General features: G+C 40.0%; 1 protein-coding gene across 1 annotated transcript in view; it reads right to left on the reverse strand.

Annotated features, from left to right (window-relative positions):
* Positions 1-17,611, reverse strand: part of Hdgfl3 (HDGF like 3) — a 48,365-nt gene that overhangs the window by 2,894 nt on the left and 27,860 nt on the right. Inside the window, exons 3-5 of the mRNA XM_021166349.1 lie at positions 13,875-14,013; positions 13,263-13,418; positions 7,464-7,610 (exon numbers count right to left, since the gene is read on the reverse strand). Of these exons, the coding sequence (XP_021022008.1) occupies positions 7,464-7,610; positions 13,263-13,418; positions 13,875-14,013 (442 nt within the window). The remainder of the gene's footprint in view (positions 1-7,463; positions 7,611-13,262; positions 13,419-13,874; positions 14,014-17,611) is intronic.

A 17,611-nucleotide genomic window follows, 5' to 3' on the forward strand; every position in this document is an offset into this window, starting at 1 on the left:
TGTGTATATGCATGTGATAGAGTGAACATATGAAGGCCAGATCACAACTTACTGGAGTAGGTCTTCTCTTACCATGTAAACTCTGGGATCAAGACTTAGGTCAAGAGGGCAGTGGCGGTGTACGCCTTTAATCCCAGCACTTGGGAGGCAGAGGCAGGCAGATTTCTGAATTTGAGGCCAGCCTGGTCTACAGAGTGAGTTCCAGGACAGCCAGGGCTATACAGAGAAGCCCTGTCTCAGAAAACCAAACCAAACTAAAACAAAAAAAGCCTTAGGTCATCAGGCTTGGGGGTAAGTTACTTTATTCACTGAGCCATCTTATAAACCCAAGAATTACATCTAAATTTAGATTTCACTTTAAATTATGTCAGGTTATATTTCCCCAAAGAGATATTATTTTTGTTTTCTGTGTCATTAACCTAAATATATTAACCACTTCTAGTTCTCATGAGATGAGCATAAAAGGGAACTCAGGCCCCAAATATTTTCCCCTTAAAACAGCATTATCATAAATAACTCAACAACACATGTGTGAGCAGATGTTCCCTCTTCAGCAAAGCCTGCTACACTTACCCTGTCAAGTTACATAGGCCCTTCACAAGGAGAAAAGCTATCAAGCTTACCATTCCCACAGAAAAGAACATTTAATTTCTCTGTTCCTACCCCCAAACAAGGAGACTAGTGGATCTTTAAACTTTTAAAGACATATTTACAACTTTGAACTTGAAAAATATAATGCCTGGCAACTGATTTATCAGTAAACGAAACACTAAACATGATTATACTCACAGATACTCTGGAGGACTCTTTCCTTGGGAGGAGGAAGATGCCCAGATAATGAACATTTGTTAAAGAAATCTTTAAAAGTGTATTTTATTAATAGTACGTGAGAAAGGCAATAAATTCTTTGTTCCTGCGGCAGAAAATTCATTTAACAGCTCAATTCATATTAAAGAGCAGCTTAAAGCAAATCCAACAGTGGACTCGGAGCACTGCGCATGCCCTTAGGAGATGATAGTACCAGCGTGGCCACTTTAAGAGCACACCTCTTTGTTTTCAGTAGGGCGCTGTCAAATGGGTTCCTGTGGAGCAACTGTAGAGTTTATGACTTTTAAATGTCTACTATAACTACTGTGATTACATGTATTAATTTCCAATTCATAATGGTATCTATAGAGTGGACACAGAATTCTGGATATCTGCTAGGCCTGCTGCTTCCTTGACCTAAAAGCCAATGGGGTGGGTGGTCATGTTCTGTGGTCACCTTTTGAGCCCTGTGTTGGCTATGTTGGCTGACATCTGGAAAATGTCATCAGAGTCTACGCTGAGGTATTTTAATGAGAGACACAGTGAAAGAGGCTCTCGGGGACAGCAAAGCTAATGGATACCCAAAATATGGCAGGCAGAAGCCAAAATGATTTTTTTCCATATATACCATTTTTATATGAAAAGATTTGGTATTATGATTTTGATATTTGGTGAGTTGAGCAGTGGTGTACAAATCAAAATTACAGTAAGATCTCATCTCATGCCAGCAGGAATAGCGATCCATCATCAAAAAAAACAAGCATCAAACACTGGGGAGGATACAGGTGGCAAATAGAAGCCTAACACACTGCTGGGAAACAAACTAGCATAGCTATTATTATCTGTATGGAGGGCCCCAAAAGACTGAAAATAAGGACTGGGAGCATGGCTCTACAAGTGAAGTGCTTGCTGCTCGAGCATGAAGACCTGAATTCGGATCCCTAGCGCAATGCTATGTAAAGCCTGGTGTAACCGTGTATGGTAATGCCAGTGCTCACCATCACTGCAAAGAGAGGCCCACTGGACTTGCAAACTTTATATGCCCCAGTTCAGGGGAACCCCAGGGCCAAAAAGGGGGAGTGGGTGGGTAGGGGGTTGGGGGGTGGGTATGGGGGACTTTTGGGATAGCATTGAAAATGTAAACGAGGAAAATACCTAATAAAAAATAAATTTAAAAAAAAAAAAAGAGGAAAGCAGAGATAGGGGAGGCACTAGCCAGCCAGCCTAGCAAAATCTGTGAGCATCAGGTTTACTGAGAAACTGTCTTCTTTTTTTTTTTAAAAGTGGAGAATGATAGAGGATTTTCAATGTTGCCCTCTGAAATACTCATGCATAAAAATTTTTTTAAAATCAATAACGAGACAGAATTATTACAGTTCATGAATATGTATATATGAAGAACCAAGGCAGCACACAGTAGAGGTACATGTACACCCATGTCTATTGTAGCACGTACAATAAGAGCCCAGTTATGGAATCAGGCTAGGTGTCTATGAAAGGATAAAGATAATGACAGACAGAAACACGGACATGCACATTCATTTTACTCAGTTAAAAGAAACTATGGTGTTTGAAGAAAAATTATTAGAATTAGAGATCATTGTGTTAAACATATAAACAAGACTTAGGAAGACAAAGAAGGCTTGTTTTCTCTCATATACAGATTCTAGATTGGAACCAGGAAGAGATAAGCAGGAGGTGGGAGTGGACAAGGACCAGGATGTGTGTGTGTGTGTAGTTATTAAGTTATTATACACTGATAAAAACTTTACTATTGAGCACTTAGTAAAGAATAAAGTGACTTCTAATTCATAGGAAAAAATATATTATTTGTTGCTAGTGATAAAATTTGATTAAGTGAAAATTATAATATTAAATCCTCCATGTGACAGCTTCTTGACATTTAAAGACTTCTAAAAAGACAGTGATATTTAGAAACCTGATTAAAATATAATAAAAAATATTATAAAAAATATTATAAAAAATACATCAATACAAGAAGCAGTAAAGCACAACAAAGCAGTAGCGTAAAAAAGTAGTAAGCAGTATTTGCAAACAAGTGAAAGCTATGTGAAGTGTCACGTAGTCTAAGAGACTTTACTGAACCAAAACATAAAAAGTGCAGATTCTGTCATTGTTAACATCAGCTGTCAACCTGACACAGCCTAGAATTATCTGAGGGTCTCAACTGAGAGACTACCCAGATCAGGTTATCTATGGCCATGTTTGGGAGCAACTGTCTTGGACTGATGATTGATGTGGTAGAGCCCAGCACACTGTGGCCAGGTGGTCTTGGGCTATATAAGGAAGCTAGCTAACTACAAACCAATGGGAAAGCCAGTGAGTGAGCCAACAAACAACATTCCTCTGTGGTTTCCTCTTCAAGATCCTGCCTTGCTTGAGTTCCTGCCCTGGCATCCCTCAATAGCAGACTGACCTGCAATGTAAGCCAAATAACCCCTCCCCTCCTCAGGGTGTTTTTGGTCAGTGTTTTGTCACAGCAACAGAAGGAAACTAGACAAGTTCTTAATGCAATGACCTTTGAGACCCTACTATACACAAAAACTAAAAGGGCTAGAGATGCGGATAAAGAAGTCATCCTCACATGCAGTTCAGCTGACTGTCCTCAGTCTCACCAGACAATTCTCAGACCACAAAAACAGAGGATCAAGATACAAAGACCACATACAGACATCAAGAACACTTGTTATATACTGTTGATGAGAACTAGAGAAAACCATCTCATTGTAAAAGAAAGTAAAATGCCCAGGAATAAATGTAACCAAGGAAGTTGAAGACCTTCACGATGAAAACTGAAGACGCTGAAGAAAGAAACTGGAAAGAGGAGATGGACGGGGTTATCATGCTTATTGACTGGAAGGATCAATATCTGATCAAAAATACCTTATACGTATGTGGGAAATTCTCCATAATTTTTTAACCTGAATAAAGTGAAGAAAAACACAGGCAAAGTATTTTAAGGCATAAGCACAGGCAAGGACTTTCTAAAGGCTTCAGCAGCATGAGAAATATCCCAAGGACTGATAAATGGGCTTATAAAAATTAAAACGCTCCTGTTAAGGTAAAGGAAAAGATGAAGGAGGAGGAGAGACAACCTGTTGTATTGTGGGGAATAACCTTTGCCAACTCTACATTCCCCAGAGAATTAGTATCTAGAATGTATGAGAAACTGCAAAAAATGAACACTAAGAAATTCAATTAATAAACATCCTTTGCATTCTATTGCTACCCCCCCACCCCCACTCCTTGACCTCAACCTCCTTTACTGTATTCAAGATGAACTGAACTCCCACTGCTTACTTCAGATGCACACCCACTGGCCCCAAGAGCTCAACAAGTATTCTCATTTCCTAAGTCCGTTCACTCTCCTCCTCCTGTAAGACACTATTTAAAACTTTGTCCTTTCCTGCGATACCTCAGCACTCTTTCCTGCACCCCCTCAAGCCATGACCTTGTTTCCTTGGAAAACAAGCAATCACACAAGTGTTTTTATAAGCTTGTATCCCAAGCAAGCATCCACATACCTGCCTTTCTGCCCTACTACTGTCTCATGGTATGCACTCATCTCATGCTTCTCTGCTTTCTAAAGGTCATGGCACCGTTAACGCTTTGTTTTGATAAATCATATATTGAAGCATTCTATCCAGCTCATGACTAAGTATCTAAAGTACGTTTACCATCAGGCCGTCAGCTTTATGAAGTATCGTTACTCTTTAGAAAGCTACTATAACTTAGGGTGGGTGGGTAACTGACCAAGGGAACCCAGGAGAACCCAGACAATCTCAGTAAGAAGGCTGACATGGTTACCCATAAAGACAGAAACCGCTAACCACAGAAAGAAATGTGAGCAGCTGAGTATAATAAAGTTAACAATTTTTTTAAAAGCAAAAGAAAGTGAACAGATGGAACACAAACATTCTACAGAGTATTCTACAGAGTAAGCAAATAAACTAGTAAGAAAAAAGTCTAATGGAGCAATAGGTGAACACCCTGGAACTTCGTATCATAAAAAAGAAACATGGCCGGGCGTGGTGGCGCACGCCTTTAATCCCAGCACTCGGGAGGCAGAGGCAGGTGGATTTCTGAGTTCGAGGCCAGCCTGGTCTACAAAGTGAGTTCCAGGACAGCCAGGGCTACACAGAAAAACCCTGTCTCGAAAAACCAAAAAAAAAAAGAAACATGGCTGGTTGATAGAAACAAAGAAGATCAACTTGACCTCATCATTGATAATACTGCGTTACAATTCATAACACAAGGACCACTTTACACCAATATGTTGTCAAAATAAACGTCAGATAACACCAGGTCAACTACAGGGGCTTTAAGATGCTGTTACCAGGTTAACTACAGGGGCTTTAATATGCTGTTGGCCTGAGCATAAACTGGCCAACTCCTCCATCTAGTAACTGATAAAGCTGAAAGCCACCATCAGTTCTAGTTACATACCTAAAACACTTGAGCATTTATACTAGGAGACAAAATGCTTCTAACAATACTGTCCAAAGCTGGAAACAGGTTGAATATCCATTAATAGTAGACTCAATAAATTGTGTTCATATAGCGTTATATACACCATATAAATGGGAACACTGAAAACTGATAAAGCCTGGCAAGATGGCACTTTCTGCTAAGCTCAAGGTCTGAGCTCGATCCCCAGGACTAATGTGAAGAGTATGGCTCCTCAAAAGGTGTCCTGGGACCTCCATGCATGGACCATTGCAAGCTGTGACAGGCTCACCCCAAGAAATAACTTTTTTTATTAACCAAAAGAATAAACCTTAGAAGCACAGTGGTGAGTAAATGCCAATACTCATTAACAAGCCAAACTGAACAATGTTGGTAAGACAGATCTGGGGACTTTTAAGGAAGTGTACCTAGACAGATGGAAGGAGAGTTCTGGGAGCCTGAGGGAAGCAGAAGAGAATAGTGGCTGGTAAAGAAAGTCAGAACAAACTGTCTAATGCTACCAAATGCTGCAAGACAGACCAAGTGTCTTGCACCCTGCAGACCTGCACTCAGGAGGTTAAGCATGGGGCTATGAATCTGAGGCCAGCCTGAGCTACACAGTGAGGCAGACAGAGGTACACATACAGCAAGACCTTGTTTCAAAAACTGAGAGGAGGGCTGAGGAGGATGCTGAGGAAGGCTAACCTGAGTGACAGGAGTAAGACATCAATGAAACCAAACTTCAAGAGAAATGACGGATAACTAAGATGAAAGAAGATAGAGCTGAGAGGCACGCTACCGATATGAACAGGTAAGAACAGACACAATCAGAGCCCGACGCAGAGTAACAATGTACCTGGTGGGCATCACCACTCACCCTCTCATTCCATCACTGTAAGCAAGAGTCAATCCTAAGGCCAGCGCTCTGCGCTCAAGTGCTCAGCCTTCATGGGTCATTATGTGAAGACGAGGAGTGTACACAGAAGAAATGCTATGGGAGATGCCTATGTGCACAAATGACCTTTACCACACTTTATGAATGCGGACCTGCCTATAAATGCCAAAGTCAACAGAAGTTAACAAGAGTCAAGGTAAGTAAATCTGTTCCTGTGGGTATTTTAAATATCAGTGCTCAAATAGAGCTTGAACACTCCTACTCCTGTAGGCCTCATGTTCTGTGCACTATGTATGGTTTGCCTTTGCTGTTCAAGTACTTATTTCTCTGCCCTCATATCGTACCGGAACATGGCATTGCGACGCTTATACCAAGAATCTCCTGTCAAGTTTGTGTAAACAGTTCTTACCATTTATTCTCTGCCTTGTCAATAAATGCTGATCACCCAATGTCTGGGCAGAAGAGAGAATAGGATGGGACATTTGCCAGCAAAGAGGGGCGGGGAGAGGAGGTCAGCAGCAGGATGGAGGAATCTGAGCCACCAAGAAGGAGGGGTCGGAGGAGCCAGATTAGCAGGGGAGGTAATGGCAATCATTTAATTGCTCTGCTGTTGAAACAAGCTTTGAATAAATCTTACCTCTTCTGTGTGGTTATGGGGGAATAGCATAAGGTCAAGAAATATAGCTGCCTTATTAATTCATCCTTAATATTTATATTAAGGGTACTTCATTTACATATTCTATTTTGGACATGCCATTGACTTTGTAATAAAAGAAACAGAATTGTAGCCAGGCGTGGTGGCACACGCCTTTAATCCCAGCATTTGGGAGGCAGAGGCAGGCAGATTTCTGAGTTCGAGTCCAGCCTGGTCTACAGAGTGAGTTCCAGGACAGCNTGGTCTACAGAGTGAGTTCCAGGACAGCCAGAGCTACACAGAGAAACCCTGTCTCAAAAAACCAAAAAAAAAAAAAAAAAAAAAACAAAAAAAAAAAAAAAACCAAAACCAAACCAAAACAAAAAAACCCCGAATTGTTAAATTTCATAGTATCATAATTTGTAACCTACTTTAAAATATTCTATAGTTACTAATGTAGTTTGAAAAAGTAATATTCAGAGCTTGAATTTTTCAAGAATACTTTCCACATGGCTCTCTTTCGTCCTCAGATTCTAAGCATCTAACCAGTCATTCAGGCTTAGTGAATGGATACCCAGCTGACTGACCGGTTCCTAACACTAGGCAGTGTCCTCTAAGAGGCCGACAGGAAGGATAAGGAGACCATCAGCACATCCTCACCCCTTCACCAGCTTTCTGCAAGTCTGCAGTCGTGTTTCTCGTGTCATTGCCAGCGTCTCCGCCCTCAGAGCTGCTTTTGTTCTCCTCTTCTTTGCAGTCTTTATCATCTTCGTCTCCTGGAGATTTCCGGGACTGTTTAGAAGACTTCTAAACATTTAGACAAGTTAAGAATTAGAGTCAAAAGTAGAGCTCCAAACGCACACATGTAAGTAAAGAGGTGCACACGGAGCTGTTGGGTAGTCTGTGTGGCTTGACATAGCACATACAGAGACCATGCAGTGCCCAAGGCTGAACTAGGTGATGATGCACACATCATTTTAGTGCCCCAGGCCTCTAATCACTAGCTAGAAAGGAAGCAGATGTAGACTAGATAACTCCTGAATTCTTGTAAGAAGTGTGATATTAAAATCTAGACTACACAGATATCCACAACAGGACTGAATACAACTGGGTGAGTCCCTACTACCTCAGGAGACATGAGAACTGGGAGGCATGCTCAAAGTCATCATGTCCTTCTCTGTCACATCAGAGTAATAGAAACCAAGGTCCAGAGAAGTGAGGTCAACTTTCCAAGACAACATATGGCATTCAAGGCAGAATCCTTGCAGCAGTTTGGCTAAGGATATACACAGAAAGAACCTGGACAAAGCTTTTGTATCACAGCACAACACAAGAAATTTAATCTTTAAACTATGGGTAATGACTTACACACTAAAGATAGACTGGTAAACCAGTCTATTTTCTTTGTCATCTTGCATTTGAAATCAAACTATAGCTTGCAGCAAAAGTCTCCTGGCAGAACAGTACTAAAGTTAGAAAAAGATGCCTCCAATTTTATGTCTTATTCACAATGATGAAATGTAGGATTTTCTAGCATTTCCTTTTAAAAGACTTTTTTTGATTTTTTTTAAAGATATATTTATTTACTTAATGTATATGAGTACACTTTACCTGTCTTCAGACACACCAGAATTGGGCATTGGAGCCTATTACAGATGGCTGTGAGCCACCATGTGGTTGTTGAGAATTGAACTCAAGATCTCTGGAAGAGTAGTCAGTGTTCTTAACCACTGCGCCATCTCTCTAGCCCTGACTTTTTATAACTGCATTTATTTACTGTGTATGAGTATGTATTTGAGTGGGTGTATGTACCTGCCACTGCATGTGTGGAAGTCAGAGAACAACCTGTGGGAGCCAGCTCTGTCCTCCAGTCAAGTGGTTCCTGAGTCTAACTGAGGTCATCAGGCTTGGTAGCAAGTGACTTCACCCACTGGGTCACCTTGATGACTGCTCTTAAGTGGCTTTTTGTTTTAAGTAAAAAAATGAGTTTAATTCTAAGCATATAAACAATGACGAATGGCTTGGGTGAATGACCACTAGGTAGAAAAACTAGACAGTTTGTTTTAATGCAGTCCCTTTAACATTTTTTGCTTTCTCATCTGTCAAATTTATTTTCCTCTTAAGAAGTTTTGAGGGCTGGGATTATAGCTTAGCTAGTAATGCTTGCCTAGAATGTAGGAGACTCTGGGTTTGAGTCTGAAGCATTATAGCATTATATATCCTGGGCATGAGGGTGCATGTCTGTAAGCCCAGCCCTCAGGAGAGAGAGGAGGACCTCAAGTTCAAGGGCAACCTTGGACTGTATAATGAGTTTGATCAACCTGGGCTGTATGCAACCATTTCTCTAGGGCAAGAAGTAAAAAGGGGAGAGGGAAACTTAAAAGAAATTCATCTTCAAATACTTTGCAAACAAAAAGTAAGGTAAGTGGACTCAACCAAATTACTTTTTGGCCTTCCAGAAATGAGTTACTAAATTTAAGCCCCTGATACAATCAGATTTTAAATACTATATTGTTTTGTGTGTGCATGAGTGTGTGTGCACAGTGTGGTATAAGCAGTTGTAATGAGAAGCCGACTCTGGTCCTCCAAGGACAGTGAGTGCTTTTAATTTCTGAGCCACCTCTCCAGCCCCTTACCTACACAATCATTTACTTTTGGGAGTGGGGGTGTTTGACGTGTTGTTTTTAATGCAAAGATGGGCTGAAAAGATGGCTCAGTGGTTAAAAGAGCTTACTTGCAGAGAACCTGGGTTCAGTCAGTTCCTGGCACCGACATGATGGCTCATAACTATCTGTGACTCCAGTTCCAGGGGACCCATAGCCCCATTCTGGTCTTTGCAGGCAATACACACATGTATTGTATATACATACATGCTGGTGACACACACACACACACAAAATTTAAATAAATTCAAAATACATAAATAAATGTAAAGTACAAAGAGAAAGATCATCCAGTTACATGACAGAACACATTACATTCCTTCTATTTTACTGAACTAAATCTACAAAGTACACTCAAAATGTTAGTTTAAAATGTTATTACTTTTAACTTTTATATTAAAAAAAAGATTTATGCCAGGCATGGTGGCGCACGCCTTTAATCCCAGCACTTGGGAGGCAGAGGCAGGCTGATTTCTGAGTTCAAGGCCAGCCTGGTCTACAGAGTGAGTTCCAGGACAGCCAGGGCTATACAGAAAAACCCTGTCTGGAAAAACAAAAAACAAAACAAAACAAAAAGATTTATTAACAAAGTTTGGAGCATGGTCAGTTAAAGATTCCATATGATGATATAACAGTAACTTTTTCATTTTAGTAACTATCACGTAACAGTTGAAATATGCTAACTGCATTATCTAGTAATCCTCAAATAACAGTTTGATCTACCACTCTCAGCCTAACATACATCACGAGATACACCACCCCCACCCCACACTATGCAGGATGTTTGCAAATAACACTTAGTTTTTGCTTCTCAGCATTTGGCATGATACAAACACCAAGTCTCAATACCAATGGGAACCAGGGCATCACTGTACTTCCACTAATGGGTAACAATATTTAGTATCTTAGCAGGAAGTCTAGCTGCCAAACTAACTTTCTAAATCTCTTCAGATCATAATTCCTATACAATTGTTTGAAATTGGTGTTTATCATCTATTTTATTAGTGTGGTACTGAATTGGGTTTATGTCTAATGGTTACTTTGTTAACTAAAATTCTTGCTCTTTTAGCATCTTTACTAGTTAATTTAAGAATCTGATAAGCCTTAACTGTAAATCATTTGCATACAAATACTTTTAATCTATATCTTTCATTATCTGGTAGTGCTTAAAATGAAATAGCTAGACCGTTACTTAAAAGATATATAATTTTCTCTAGATCTGTTATCCTTTCGTTTTTTTGATCATTGAAGTTTTCCCCACAGGTAAATGATTAGGTAAATAGAGGAGGGTTCTGCAAACTGGCAGGTTGCAGAAGATTTACTGACTACTAGTTTTAAGTGCAAAGGGAGACTACTCAACTTTAAGAGAAATTCAACACATTCAACAAAAAGAAACCAGTGGGAATCCAGAAAAGGTGCCAGGGTCAGAGCAGGGAGTAGTTTCTCCAAGGGCTATTCCCATGTCAGTGCACTTGGAAACTAGACTCCCCGTCCTTTCCTACAAGTTCTCAATTAGCAGTGCTGGGGCCTTAAGGCATGTCAACAGCAGTTCACAGGATTCTGATACACATGGGACCCCTATGGGATACTGACAGTAAAAAGCAAGAGTTTTGACTGGCTTCTGGGCCAATACCTGCAATCATATCATTTGGGAGTTTGAGGCAAGAAGACTACCATGACATGAGTTCAAGGCTAGTCTGGGATTGTGCCTCTACAAGTTATAAAAAAAGGACAAAAACCAAAACCAAAACAACAACAACAACAAAAACAACCCTTCCTCCATTCTAACATACAAATGTTATAAAAAAGTTAAATTCTTGGTTGGGCTATAGCTCAGGTGGTAGAGTATTTGCCTAGCATTATGCAAAAACACCAATAGCAAAAAATTAAATAGTTCTTAAGTGACTGTGAAGCTGAAATTAAATATAACTTGTAATTCTATTTAAGTAAAACACTCCTCTAAACAGATAAACCTTAGCCCTCTCCTTCACTGCTTTAAAGTATTAACTCCATCCTAACTAGGATCTTGGTACTGTTGATCTTTGAACCATGTAATGAAATAATGACATTTAAAGGTCACATGTTTGTTGTTAAAAGTCTACAAACCGTATGTGGCTTTTACATAATCTAGGGTTGCAAACACATCCCATAGAAGCTCAGCAGACAATCAATTAAATAAAAATAACTCAAATGGATGTTTAAGTGAAACCTAAAATGCTAAAAGAAATTCAGTCTAAAAATAAATGCAATGGAAGAAACAGTTTGAGAGGGATTTCTTTTAAAAGCCATTTATAAATGTTATCCCCCATCAGAAGCAGTCATGTTTGTTTGTTTGTTTATTGTGGTATATGTGTGTATGCACATATGTGTTATTGTGGTATATGTGTGTATGCACGTGTGTTCAACTCCTTCTCTCCTCTCCCACTACTCTCCCCTGCCAACTGCACATGCTTGTGCTTTTTAAAAAAATTTTAACTTAAATGCCAACTGTGTCCATTTAGCCTGTATGTTCACAGGAGCAGGGCTATCTACCAGAACATAGATATCCTCAAAGGGCCTGAATCTACCTTCTATCTTTAGATGGGGTCTCTCAGTGAATTTGGAGTTCTCTGAGGGAGCTGGCCAGCAAGCCCTTTCCAGGGCTCACCTTGTTTCAGTACCTGCCCAACTTAGGAGTGACAGCCGAGCAGCGTGGGCCCGGATTTTAGATGGGTGCTTGTTCAGGAAACACCTTACCCACATGAACAATCTCTCCAGCCCCAGCCATCATGTTTGTAATCAATAAAGTACACAGAGAATAACACAACCAGGAACATAGGAAATGCATACAATTTTACCTGTCTGTTAGCAAGGTGGATTTTAAAGACTGCCAAGAGAAAATGTTAATAGTCTGAGAGGTTCTTGGTACTTGATTTCTCAGATGATTTCTAAATATATCTAGCCACTAAATACAAGAATCTAAATAGAAATAATTTCTTCAAGTATTCAATCATGTGAAAGACTCTACTGAATCTTGAACCTTAAGTCTTCAAGGATCCATAGATCTCGCTTTTAGTGTTTACAGGACAGTTTTCACAAATACCTGAAATACTGTGTAACAGACCTAGTCTTTTCTTTTGTAAATCATCATGTTGATGCTGCTACATTTGGAATAAAGTCTAAACTCACTGATACAGCTTACAAGTCTGCCCTGTCAGCATTTACCTTCTCTCTTTCCTCGGGATCTGGGCATGCCTGCACTGAGGTTAGGTGCCTGCCAGACCTTTGCCTTCTCAAGTTTCCTGCTCCATTCCTTTCCCTCTGCCACACATGGCTCTTCTTCATCCTTCTTTCAAGTCTTTAGCACAAGCTGTGTCTTTACAGAAAGGTCTGGCCACTTTTCTAGCGTGAGATTTCCTGACCTCATTCCCTTCAGAACCCCTTCCACAATTGACATATAACTCGTTATTCTCTCCCCTCTCTTTTTCTATGGAGTTGAATTTCCTCACTCCCGCACAACCTGTTCAATCCCGTGTCTGGCTCAGCCTATATGCCTAGCCCTCCTCCTGCAACTAAGCATGTACTTTCAGGGCAAGTCAGTAGTGACTCCCTTAGCACCGCACAGTTTCTGGCTTCCTCTCTTGGGTATACCACTGCCTCTAAAGTCTGTAGTGTGTGTGTTGGGGTGGGTGGGTGGGAGTGGTGCTGAATGACATGTTCTAGGCAAGTACTTTGCCTAAGAGCTATCCCTCCCACCCAATCCAGAAGCCTCAGAGCGTATGCAGGACACATAACAGTAGGAGGGGTTTTCAGTGACCTTTGACGTGTAGGACTTTTTCCGTTTTGAGCCTCCTTTTTCATTCTTTCTTTTGCCTTTTCCATCTTCTACTCTATCACCTTCTTCCTCACTGCTTGCATCTGCAGTATTTCCACCTTCTCCCTCAGTTTCTGAAGAGCTCTGTTGCTGAATTGTCTAAGGAAAAAAAATCAGCCAATTACATTTAAAAAAAAAAAAAAGAACAGGAACAAAAACTGGAAAAAATAACTATGTTTTAATTTTAAAGACATTGGCCTACTTTTAACATTTCAAAATAAAGAACTATGGGAGCCAGGCACAGTGGCACATATATCTAATTTCAGCTACTAGGGAGGCTGAGGTAGGAGAGTTGCTTGAAGCCAAGATTGAAGCTAACCTTAGCAGCATGTGTAATCCTGATTCAATTAATGACTCAAGTGGCTGCCAAAGTCAATTTTTCAATGTCCACTTAACTCAGGCTCTTCTGGGCAAGAGCTGGTACTTCATCAAAGAAGAACTCTGACCTCAAATGAATGGAAGGTTAGTACTAACATGAAGGACACTTTACACAGGTGCATACGAGTTAAAAGCAAAGAATGAGACATAACAAGAGACTGTGATGCAAACTATTACCTGGTACCCAGTAAATTTCACTCCTGGATTATTTTCAATTTCCCATAATCCTTCATTAAATCCTTTCCGTTTGTTTGACTTTCCAAACTTGTCTTTGTATTCCTTATATGGGAAAAGGTCTTTAGGACCTAGAAATGCACTGCAGGGATAGATAGATAGAAATAGAACTGACACGCTGATCTTCAAATACAAGGTATTCTAAACATCAGGATCAAATGTGATGTCAGAGCACATTACAATAAACATATTTAAAGTATACACAAGCCCTGTGGGTTAAGCAAATATCATAAGATGATTTAGAAACATATCTCAAGGCAATACAAATGGGTATCTGAGTGTGTAAGCCACCAACTCTGGGTTGTCCTACTTTAACTTTACATTAATATACAATATGCTTTGTTTAAAACTGACTCCTAGTTACACAAGTATCACTAGAGCTTTTTACTTTGATTGCATCTATCATCATTTAAACTAGTATCTATGTTTTACTGTAAATAAGGGTTTGTGAGATTTATAGTAAGTTAAATACTGGAATAAAAATTATTTAATTCCGTATAGTACTTTAGAATAGTTAGCCAGTTTTATTTCTGTAAATTGGGCATCAATGGGGGGAGGGGAGAACAAACCAGAAGTATAAAGAATTGTATCTAATTTAAGTCTTACTCTAAAATACTTGTAACCATTAAAAAGTAGTTAAATTCTCTAGCTAACACACTGCTGCACTCTAAACAGTCTGTAGCATCGTTATTTGTGATCTAAATCCAGTGAATGAAGCTATGGAGGCTCATTTTGACTGACACCCTGGAGACTTACATTTCAAACACCAACCAAACACCTATAATGTGACAGGCATTGTTGCAGTTGTGCTGGAATTCCACAGAGAATAAGGCACAGCCATTGCTGCCTTCATGAGGTATAGGTGCTAATAGATTAAAATGGTAAACAAAAGTATATTGTGTATTCAGAGAAGAAGGATGGTATCTTAGTTTCTTCTCCTATTGCTGTGATAAAACACCCTGAAGTATGGGGAGCCGGGGGGGGGGGAGCGATACTCAAGGGGCTCCCCACCCTCTCAGAGGAGAAGGAGAAGAGGGTGGAAGGAAGGATTGTGGACGGGGTGACTGGGAGAGGGACAACGAGTGGGATGCAAAGTGAATAAACAAACTGAAACAAAACCCCAATAAACAACAACCAAAACACCCTGAAAAAAGCAACTTAAGGAAGGAAGGAAGAAAGGAAGGATCTATTTAATTTACAATTTAGGTTATCATCCATCATTGTAGGGGAGTCTGGGTGGCAGGGATTTGAAGCAGCTAGACACATTTAATCCACAGTCAAGAGCAGAGAGTAATGAATTAACGCTCAACTCACACCATTCATACACTTAGAATCCATTTTAGGGAATGGTGCTGTCATTTTGGGTGGGTCTTTCTATCTCAACTCAATTAAGAAATGCCCACACAGACATACCCATAAGCCAACTCAGTCTAGATAATTTCTCATTGAAACTTACTGTGGTGATTCTGGACTGGGTCAAACTGACAATTAAAACTAGCCATCACAGACGGCCAGGCTAGGGATGACCTTTATAATTCTAGCTATAAAGACTGGGTGAGGCATCACCAGGAAAGAAACATCTAAGAAAAGGAGGAGTTGTAGAAAAGATTTAATCCCAATCCAGGATTTTTTATCCCGTCTTTGACCATTCCATTTTTGGTTAAAAGACACACAACTTTTATTATTTACAATAAGCCTTAATCAGTACTAGGGCTGGGCAGATAATTACACTCCATGCTACTAAAATCTATTTTCTATAGATGACCCAGAGTTACCTCTTATTATGTTTTACTAGGCTGCTCTCAACTCCAACTGGCTAGCCCTCACAGTCATACTTTCTTGACTCCTAACCCTCAGAGTCTTTCTCCTCTCTCCACCTTCTTCTCTACACACTCACATTACGGAACACCAAGCCCTGTCTATCTCAATTCTGTCCAGTTACAGGCTGTACGCATCTTTATTGACAATGAGAAATAACCTGGAGGCAGGGTCACATAGCTTCTTTTGAGTCTAAGGGCAGATTCTCTAGTCTCTGGGACAGGCCTTGCCCCTTATTCCAATCTTGCACTTAGCATTACAATACACAGAAACAGATCAAACCTCTACAAGAGGGTGAAGGAACCATCTGTGCTATACCTGGGAAAGAATAACATGTCTGAGAGACACAAAAGAGGCCAGGGGAGCTGGAATGAAACAAGTAACAGTAGACCAGTGTGGGATAAGGACGGAGAGGTAACAGGTTAGCAACACAGCCTATTTAGGGTCCTGGAGATCACTGCAAAGTGATGATGGGTCAACAGCATCATTTTGGCTGGTGTTTTTGGAAACCCAGTAAAGGTTAGGGAGAAGGATGTAAGGCAGAAGTGGCAGAAGGCTACTGAAGTAAACTAATACTGACAACCTGAGCCAGGATGGACAATGTAGTCGGTGAAGAAATAGTCAAGTCCAGAATTCATTCTTTGGAAAGAACTTTTGATAGAGAAAGTGGATTTGAGGCTATCTCTAAGGTTTCAGAATAAGAAATAAGAAAGCTGGAGTTGTTATTTACTGAAATATGATTTTTCTTTTGGAGGAAAATATTTGGGGAGAAGGTCATTGTTAGATATAAAATATAAAGTCCCAATTAAGAAATTTAAATGAAGATATCAAGTAGGGAGTTAGAAGATGATTCTAGAAATTTAAAAAGGCCTGAACTAGATAGGAATTTAGAAATCAGCAAAAGACAACACTGGAACCTTCCAGTCAACATGTTACCAGCAATTCATAAATTCCATTTTCTGACAGAGTATAGTAATGATCTCTCACACTGTCCAGTTGATTAAAAAATACAACTAATGCCGGGCGGTGGTGGCGCACGCCTTTAATCCCAGCACTTGGGAGGCAGAGGCAGGCCGATTTCTGAGTTCTAGGCCAGCCTGGTCTACAAAGTGAGTTCCAGGACAGCCAGGGCTATACAGAGAAACCCTGTCTCAAAAAACCAACAACAACAACAAAAAAAAAACAACAAAAAAAAAAACAAAAAACAAAACAAAACAAAAAAACAGCTAACAAATATCTTTATACTAAGCATGCCAATACATCCTCCTAATGCATTTAGAAAGTGGAGGCAGGAGTTTGAACCCATTCTGGGCTATGGTGAGACCCTGTCTGTAAAAGAGAAGAAAAGGCAGTTTTATCTAAGAATGCAGCCCTGGTAGTTAATCATACTCTAGGAAGACCACACATCTATGACTATTTGAGCAGTACAAATCGCTATTGGTGATTTAAAAAGAGACAACACAAAGTTGAGTGGATAGAGAAGGTGAGGGTCCAGGAAGAGTTGGGGGAGGGGAAATGAGTATGATCAAAACACAAACCCAAGAACTAATGAAACTGACTGAGGGGTGGGTATGCCAAAGTCTTATTTGACAGACGATATGAACATGAGAAAAAATGGACACTATATAAGGCTAGTTCATTTTCAAGGAAACATAACAGGAATTAGTACTCTGGCTTTTGACTTTCTGCAAGCATTGACTCTATGTATAGAAAGTAACTGTGGGTTAAGGTACCTAATGAAGAAAAGGCACATACAATTTTTATTAGATGAAAAGACAGGGCTTGGATATAGCTTAGTTGTAAAGTTCATGCCTGCTTGAGGACTTACAGCTAGTCAAGTAACATACACACACACACACTCA

This window comes from Mus caroli, chromosome 7 (genome assembly GCF_900094665.2).
Source record: "Mus caroli chromosome 7, CAROLI_EIJ_v1.1, whole genome shotgun sequence".
NCBI lineage: Eukaryota > Metazoa > Chordata > Mammalia > Rodentia > Muridae > Mus > Mus caroli.